The 9323-nt window shown below is 44.7% G+C and overlaps 1 protein-coding gene across 1 annotated transcript in view; it reads left to right on the top strand.

Annotated features, from left to right (window-relative positions):
* Window positions 1-2374: 2374 nt before the first annotated feature.
* Window positions 2375-9323, top strand: part of NPIPA3 (nuclear pore complex interacting protein family, member A3) — a 13527-nt gene continuing 6578 nt past the window's right edge. The window contains exons 1-5 of the mRNA XM_011983659.1: window positions 2375-2440; window positions 5609-5694; window positions 8361-8406; window positions 8745-8844; window positions 9008-9146. Coding sequence (XP_011839049.1) covers window positions 2375-2440; window positions 5609-5694; window positions 8361-8406; window positions 8745-8844; window positions 9008-9146 — 437 coding nt within the window. The remainder of the gene's footprint in view (window positions 2441-5608; window positions 5695-8360; window positions 8407-8744; window positions 8845-9007; window positions 9147-9323) is intronic.

Here is a 9323-nt window from a genome sequence, read left to right as displayed (position 1 = left end):
ATCCCTGTTTTTTGTTTGTTTGTTTGTTTGTTGTTTTTCAAGATGTAGTCTTGCTCTGTTGCCTAGGCTGGAGTGCAGTAGTACGATCTCAGCTCACTGCAACCTCTGCCTCCCGGGTTCACACTATTCTCCTGCCTCAGCCTCCCGAGTTGCTAGGACTACAGGCGCCTGCCACCACACCTGGCTAATTTTTGTTTTTTTAGTAGAGTCAGGGTTTCACCATATTGGCCAGGCTGGTCTTGAACTCCTGACCTTGTGATCTGCCCACTTTGGCCTCCCAAAGTGCTGGGATTACAGGCATGAGCCACCGCACCCACCCCCTGTTTTGTTTTTGTTTTGCTTGTTTCTTAGGGTTGTTTTTCTATTTATGGTAAAGGCATTGGCTTTCCATTTGTAGCATCAATAGAATATTTCCTGTTGACAGTAACCTTATGTCATAGTAAATGGTAAAGGGATTTAAAGCAGTGGTTTTCAGCTGCCAGAGGCCTGAGTGAGTTTGGGCGCACTCTGTGTGATCGGGCAGAAGAAGGCCTTTGGGAAGTTTAGCTGAGGACAGGGCCAGGAAAGGTGATGGACAGTGGAGATCTGTCCTGGTCACCAGGCCCCTGGGTCCTGCCCACCTGCTTGGCACTCCCCACCCATCACTCATGATGCTGCCAAACCCTCTGGGTATTGTAGCCAAATCCCCTGGGAGAGAAGCTGATGAACTTTGTTCCTTGAAATGCACAGATTCCTTGGACATCCCTGGTAGGTCAATCATGAAAGTCAGCTTGGTTTTCTCCACCTCATTTGGGTTCAGAATTTAAAGTCCACACTCACAGGCAGTAAGATGATATAGATAAGTGACATCATCACTCTGTTGCAGATGTGAAAACGTCTATGTGGGGTAGGGGTGATTTGAGACCACACAACCTTGTGCTACAGAGTGGAATTCCCAGGCCAGAGGGAGACATTTTATTGCCATGTTATGCTCTTATCATTGAGTTTAAAGGCAGTCTTGTTTCATTTTGGATTCTTTCTTATGTTTATATCTTATAAGGACACTTTGAATTTCCAAGCAAATAATAATTTTGAGTTAACTTTTATTCATTGACTTCTTTTTTTTTTTGAGACGGAGTCTTGCTCTGTCACCCAGGCTGGAGTGCAGTGGCATGACCTCAGCTCAATGTAAGCTCCACTTCCCGGGTTCCCGCCATTCTCCTGCCTCAGCCTGCCGAGTACCTGGGACTAGAGGCGCCCGCCACTACGACCGGCTAATTTTTTACATTTTTCTTAGAGACAGGGTTTCATCGTGTTAGCCAGGATGGTCTTGATCTCCTGACCTCGTGATCCACCCGCCTCGGCCTCCCAAAGTGCTGGGATTACAGGCATGAGCCACCGCACCTGGCCTTATTCGTTGACTTCTAGCACAATTATATGATCAGAAACATGCCGTGTGATTTGATTTCTCTGAAATATATTGAGATTTGCTAGAACAAAATAAGTTAGGTGAATTTTTGTAAATGTGCCATGCATGCTTAAAATGAATGTATCTACAACATTTGTTCCTGAGATACAGGTTGATGGATGGATGGCTACATGGATGTGATGGAGATGGTTACTATTGGGACCTTCCGCATCCTACTGATGTTTAGTTGCTTAGGGTATGAATGGATGAGCGGGGACTATAAAACCTCGCACTCTGCTTGGGTATGAGGTTCTTCCTGTCGTCCTGTCATCATTTGTTTTTTATGTTTTGCCTCCAAGTTTGACCTTGAGGAACCCTGGGAGCCGCCCAGAAGCAGGGACAGGGAGCTGGTTGGGGAGGACCAGAAATCAGGTTTGTGAAGGTTCCAGAGAGGACCTGTCCTTGGGAGGAGCGTGGGGGGCTGAGATGGAGGAGTGGGCATTGGAAGGACGCCGGCGCTCTGTGGAATGTCCACTGTGAGACACTACATTCCGGGGCCGGGGATTGGTGGAGAGGGAGTATTAAGCCCCAGGGTTGTTAAGGCAGCGCCCAGACGGAAGAAGGTTTGCTGGAAAGCAGAGCCCTGGTCCCCGTCTAATTGCTCCTGAGCCTCCCGCTCCCTTGCCCCGCGCGTCCTGTTGCTTCTCTGATTGACCTTCTCCCTGACCTGTAGCTAAACCTTCCACCAGTACTTGAGAACTTAATTTGAACCGGATCCTTTCCCACACCCCTTTCTTCTCCTCCTCCTCCTCCTCCTCCCCCCCGCTCCCAAACAGCCCCCTTCTCCTCCTTTACCTTCCCTTCCCTCTCCTCCCCTCCCCCTCCCCAAGTCAGATCCGGGCTGTCCCCATCCCCTTCCCTCCTCTCGCCCTAAGCCATCCCCACCTCTGTCCTGGCCGCCTCAGGGCGCCCTGAGAGGACCGGGACATGCGGGTGCGGTGGCTGCTCTTTTGGCTCCTCCTGCTGGGATTTCTCAGCCATCAGTCGACCTATGTGAGTAGACGCTGGACCCGCGGGGTTTCTTCCTTGTTATTGGGCCGTGTCACGCGGCATGAAATGACACAGCTCAGGCCTGTAATCCCAGCACTTTAGGGAGCCGAGGTGGGCAGATCACTTGAGTCCAGCAGTTCAAGACTAGCCGGGGCATCATAGCTAAACCCCATCTCTACAAAAAATGCCAAAAAAAGATTAATCGGGCCTGGTGGTGCGCACCTGTTTCCCAGTTACTGGAGAGGCTGAGGTGGGAGGATCGCTCCGGCCCAGGAGTTGGAAGCTGCAGTGAGCCCAGATTGCCCTGTGCTCTTGTCTCAAACACAAAGAATCAAAACAAAGTGAAATGTCAGTTGAGTTTTGTGTCATCTTGTTTTTTTTTTTGTTTTTTTGTTTTTTTTTTTTGAGACAGAGTCTCACTCTGTCGCACAGGCTGGAGTGCAGTGGCAAGATCTTGGCTCACTGCAACATCTGCCTCCCGGGTTCAATCGATTGTCCTGCCTCAGCCTCCTGAGTAGCTGGGATTACAGGCGCCCACCACCACGCCTGGCTAATTTTTGTATTTTTAGTAGAGATGGGCTTTCACCATCTTCGCCCGGATAGTCTCTATCTCTTGACCTTATGATCTGCCTACCTCAGCCTCCCAAAGTGCTGGGATTACAGGCGTGAGCCACAGCACCAGGCCAAAATATATAACCTTAAGTGTAAGTTTACTAACTTTGAAAAGTACATACACCAGCATAACCCAACCCCCTTTCAAGATCTACACTATTTTTTTGTTTGTTTGTTTTGTTTTGAGATGGAGTTTCTCTCTTGTTGTCCAGGCTGGAGTGCAATGGCACAATATCAGCTCACCACAACCTCCACCTCCCAGGTTCAAGCGATTCTCCTGCCTCAGCCTCTCGAGTAGCTGGGATTACAGGCATGTGCCACCACACCCATCTAATTTTGTATTTTTAGTGGAGATGGGGTTTCTCTATGTTGGTCAGGCTGGTTTTGAACTCCCGACCTCAAGTGATCCTCCCACCTCAGCCTCCCAAAGTGTTGGGATTACAGGCGTGAACCACCGTGCCCAGCCAAGATCTACACTATTATATCACCCCAGAAAGTGAACTCTCCCTCTTCCCAGCCAATCTCTTTCTTATCACAGGTTAGCTTGCTTATTCTGGAATTTCCTGTATATAGATGCATGCCATGCCATAGGTGCTCTTTTGTGTCTGCCTTATTCTGCTCAACACAATGTTTCTGAAATCACTGCCATTGTTGCACAGTTCCCTAACGCCATTCTTTCCATTTCAGACTCAGTATATGCTGAGTTCAACCTGTTGAACGGCTATCTCTGTTTAATTCACCATCTTGAAAGAAACATTTAAAATTAAGATGTTTTCAAGAATATATAGTTAAATCCTGAAGAATCGATGTAGAAATGTTATCACAAGCTGTCTGAACTTACCAGGGGAAGTCTTTGTCTTCATTCACATAAGAGTCTAATGGAATTAATATCAACAATCTTAGAGAAATTCCGCACTATTCATGCCATTTTGCCATTTTCATAATCTCCACCTTGGTAATTTTTTTTGTTTTGTTTTGAGACAGAGTCTTGCTCTGTCACCCAGGCTGAAGTGCAGTGGCATGATCTCGGCTCACTGCAATCTCTGCCTCCCTGGTTCAAGCGATTCTTCTGCCTCAGCCTCCCAAGTAGCTGAAACTACAGGCGCGTGCCACCGTGCCCTGCTAATTTTTTGTATTTTTGGTAGAGATGGGGTTTCACCGTGTTAGCTAGGATGGACTCGATCTCCTGATCTCGTGATCCACCCACCTTGGCCTCCCAAAGTGCTGGGATTATAGGGGTGAGCCACTGCGCCTGGCCCACCTTGGTAATTTTTAAGCACTAAAATTTGATACTTATTTGTGAATGAAGTCATCTCTTCATTGTATTTTTTTTTTTTACTTATGCTGAGTTTTAAATGACAAAGATTCACATAATCCAAGAGAGAAGTATGAATCAGACGGATTCTTTTATCATGTGATATGTGATAAATACAACCAATGTTATACATCAATTTAAAAAATAAGTAAATAAAGAAAAGATAATTACTGGCCAGGCTGTAATCACAGCACTTTGAGAGGCCAAGGTGGGTGGATCATGAGGTCGGGAGTTCGATACCAGCCTGGCCAAGATGGTGAAATCCCATCTCTACTAAAAATACAAAAATTAGCAGAGCGCAGTGGCAGGCGCCTGTAATCCCAGTTACTCAGTAGGCTGAGGCAGGAGAATCACTTGAACCTGGGAGGCAGAGGTTGCAGTGAGCTGAGATCGTGCCACTATACTCTAGACTGGGCAACAGAGCAAGACTTTGTCTCAAAATAAAAAAAAAAAAAAAGAAAAGAAAAGAAAGAAAAGGTAATGACTTTATACTTAACTTGTCTTAACCATGGGTGACGGACTGCATGTGGCCCAGGACAGTTTTGAATGCAGTTCAACACAAATTTGTAAACTTTCTGAAAACGTTATGAGATTTTGGCCAGGTGTGGTGGCTCATGCCTGTAATCCCAGCACTTTGGGAGGCCAAGGCGGGCAGATCACCTGAGGTCAGGAGTTTGAGACCAGCCTGTCCAACATGGCAAAACCCTGTCTCCACATAAAATACAAAAATTAGCCAGGCATGGTGGCAGGGACCTGTAATCTCAGCTACTTGGGAGGCTGAGGCAGGAGAATGGCTTGAGCCCAGGAGCTGGAGGTTGCAGTGAGCCGAGATTGCACCACTGCACTCCAGTCTGGGCAACTGAGTGGGACTGTCTCCAAAGAAAAAAAAAATAGTTTTTTTTTAGATCATCAGTTATTGTTAGTGTTAGTGTATGTTATGTGTGGCCCAAGACAACTTTGCTTCTTTTAATATAGCCCAGGGAAGTCAAAAGATTGGATATCCCTGCTTTATACCAAGAAAAAAGACACCCCACATTTGCAATGCCTAAAAACACTACCAGCCATCCAAAAAACATGAGACTGGTAACTTCTGTTCTTTTTTGTAGCAGTGGAATCTCATGGTGATATCTGAGGGATGTGGTTATCTTTTGGAGGAGGTTAACGGTTTCTAAGGATGATTCTTTTTGACTGAAATATTGTCAGTGTCATTGACTTTTTCGTTATTTCCACTATTATTATTTCAGGTTATCAATTCTCTGCCTGACCATTTTCAGCCTGGGCCTGACTTTTTTGGAATTCCTTGGATAGCTATCATTATTGTGTTTCTGGGAATTTCTACACTTGGCATTTTCCTCTGGAAAACTAGCTTTGGTGTGAGTATACTAACTTTCTGTAGAGGTGTACTTGTAACCACAAATGAGAAGAAATTATTTAAAACAATTCATGTTTCTGGACTTCATTATCAATATGTGGTTTTACCCAAAAAATCAGGGAAATGATTTATTAGCATAAGAATTATGAAGATATCCACCATTTACATTATGAAAATTAAATAGGTTGGTGTTTGTTTAGTAGAATGTCAGGAGAGCTTTTGGTCAAAAATAAGTTTTTTTAACCTTTGTGCTATTTATCAGAAATGGAGTATGAAGTTTCATCCCTTAAATAGGAAATTCTTTCTAAACTCTTCTGCTTTATAATTCTATCGTACGGGTGGAAGGAAAGCTTCCACTCCCCTCTCTAAAGATTCACTGCAGAAATGAGCTGACAACAGACAGCTTAACAGGAGAAGAAAAACATAGAACAGGTAGAAACATGAGAGCCAGCTGAAAAATGAGGCTGCTAGAAGGGCCAGATGGTTGATGCTTAAAGAGCACCCTCTTCTGAGGGGAAAGGAAGATAGATAGAGATGTCGGCAATTTAGAGGGGCAGCAAATGACTTTTAGGGGAAATGAAAGAGCCCAAGGAACAAACAATTGGCCTGAGACAAAGTTCCTCTGAGATCATAGGGACAAGGTGACAAACTGCAGGAAGGTGAAGGGCAGAACTGCACTGCGTCTCATGATGCAGAGAAAGCCCCAGAGAATCTCTTAGACCTGCCCTCCAGGGAATCAATGAAAAATGTGTCTGGGCAGGGTAATTTCGAATGACATCAGTCAAAGTGTATATTCCCAGTTGCAACTGGAGAGAAATCAGCATGTCAAAAGTCTGCACTTGGTAAGAATTTGGCTGCTAAGTTGTGCCATAATTTGCCTTTTGAGCCTTTTTGTCCATTGGGTAAATTGAGCTCTACATTTTCTCTTGCCATTCATGACAGTAAAAATGTGGTTGTCTGGGGGCTGAACCTCCTTCTGAACAATAATCCAAGATAAAAGTACTAATACCACAAAGCTTTTTGATATTCAAGGAAAGAGGAAGTATGTTTTATTTTTACAACCTAGATAATTACACATCATTTGGCACTGCCTTCCAAGATATGTACAAAACAGAAAATGTATGAGTTATGAAGGTATCTAGGCCAAATTTAACATTCTCTACCCGTCTTAGTCCTGAAAAGAGAATTTTCAGTATAAATTGGGGGACTTTTTTTGTTTGTTTGTTTTGTTTCTGAGACTAGTCTCCCTCTGTTGCCCAGGCTGGAGTATAATCGTGTGATCTCGGTTCATTGCAACCTCTACCTCCTGGCTTCAAGTGGTTCTCCTGCTTCAGCCTCCCAAGTAGCTGGGATTACAGGTGCCCACCACAACGCCCAGCTAATTTTTGTACTTTTAATAGAGTCGGGATTTTACCATATTGGCCAGACTGGTCTCAAACTCCCGACCTCAAATGATCCCCCCACCTCAGCCTCCCAAAATGGTGGGATTACAAGTGTGAGCCACCACATGAGCTGGGGGAAGTTTTTAAATTTACCACTTTTTAAAAATTCCATTAAGGAAAGTTCAGTTGAGCTGTTTGAGTTGGACAACTTTGCACCTTCTCATCTTTCTCCTTGTCATCTAGTCATCTATCTCATTACCTCCTAAGGAGAGACATCGTGGGTGCCATGAAACGTTCATCCATGACAGCGTTTCTTCACTTCTCATTTCTTGATGTGTTTGACATTCTCCTGGCTCCAAACTGGGCCAGCTACCTTTCCTACGAAATCTAGCAGTAGCTGTGGGGTAAATGTGGTTGCTCTTTCATCTTTTTAGATTACCCATTGCTTCTCTCGAAATCCTAGTACATGTTTTGTTTTTTATCCTATGTGCAGAAATCAGAAAAAACAAATTCTACAAAGAATTTGACAGATATTATTTCAGGCCAGGTGTGGTGGCTCACACCTGTAATCCCAGCAATTTGGGAGGCTGAGGCAGGTGGATCACATGAGGTCAGGAGTTCAAGACCAGTTGGGCCAACGTGGTGAAACCCCATCTCTACTAAAAAGATAAAGATTACCCAAGCATGGTAGCGGGCACCTGTAATCCCAGCTACTTGGGAGGCCGAGGCATGAGAATCGTTTGAATCTGGGAGGTGGAGGTTGCCGTGAGCCAGGGTGGCGCCACTGCACTTCAGCATGGGTAACAGAGTGAGACTCCGTCTCAAAAAGAAAAAAAAAGAAAGTTAAAAAAAAAAACAAAAAAACAAAGTTATTTCAATGACTACCTCAGGAAATTCAGAAGTATCTGACCCACATCTGAGACGGAATTTGCATTGCGTCGTAACTATGATGAGAACAAATATTTAATATCTTAGAAGATTAAAATCATACAGTGACAATATGGAAATCTTGGTGGGAATTCAGTCGTTAGTGAGAATGTTTTGCATTAGATTCAAACCAGCCTCAATGAGGGTGATGTCAGGGAAGGGAAAGTGGACTCTGAGTAGAACAGGGACAGAAGGAAGATGCTCCAGAGCGGGGCTGAAATGTTATAAATTCTGGAACTCAGAGAGCTGAAGGTAATTACATCCTTTTCAAGTTGTGAAACATGTTAACCTGTGGTAAAATATTTAATAACATGATAATTACCATCTAACCCTGTTGAAGTGTGCAGTTCACTTGTGTGAAGTATATTCATGTCTTTTTTTTTTTTTTTTTTTTGAGATGGAGTCTCACTCTGTCACCAGGCTCGAGTGCAATGGTGCGATCTCAGCTCACTGCAGCCTCTGCCTCCCGGGTTCAAGCGGTTCTCCTGCCTCAGCCTCCCGAGTAGCTGGGACTACACGAGTGCGCCACCAGGCTTACCTAATTTTTGTATTTTTAGTAGAGACGGCGTTTCACCATCTTGGCCAGGCTGGTCTTGAACTCCTGACCCCGTGATCCACCCACCTCGGCCTCTCAAAGTGCTGGGATTACAGGCATGAGCCACCGCGCCTGGCAGTCATTCTTAAATTATTATTTCCTAGGTGTCTTTCCTCAAGACTGTCTTAAAGTTACAAAATGTACATGACAGATCCACAGATGTACAGCGGAGAGCCTGGAGGTCCAATAGCCGTAGCCAAGAAGGTATGGCTCTGTTAGAATCCCCATAGCATGGAAATGAGTTTGACCTGGAAAGGGAAAGAACAGCTTCTTGCCCTCAGGTTTCTCACCTCCTCCTCTCTTCACCCTTACCAACGGCTGAGGTCCACTTGTACGCACACAAAGAAAAGGGTTTCTTCCTTTCCAGGAATTAAAATTGGCCTAGAAGACCTCTTTACTTCATGGAGATATATGGAAGCCAAAGTTCGAGCTGAAGTCCATAAGGTGACAATGAAGGTCAACAGTCATTACCAAATCCATGGACAGAGGAAGACTACCGAGGAAGGGTAAGATGTGCCTTGACAGAAACACTGTTGTATGAACCATGTGCCAATCAAAGTAGACAACTGTAATGTCCTTGAGAATATTTTCTGCAATATTTGTGGCAAATTCAGTGGGTACAAAATTGAGTTTTTCCTTTCTGCTTGATTAGTTTAATCTGCATAACTCCTTTCCCTTCTTAC

The sequence above is a fragment of the Mandrillus leucophaeus genome, unplaced genomic scaffold (genome assembly GCF_000951045.1).
Source record: "Mandrillus leucophaeus isolate KB7577 unplaced genomic scaffold, Mleu.le_1.0 Scaffold253, whole genome shotgun sequence".
NCBI lineage: Eukaryota > Metazoa > Chordata > Mammalia > Primates > Cercopithecidae > Mandrillus > Mandrillus leucophaeus.
This window is presented reverse-complemented; position numbering and strand designations above follow the sequence as displayed.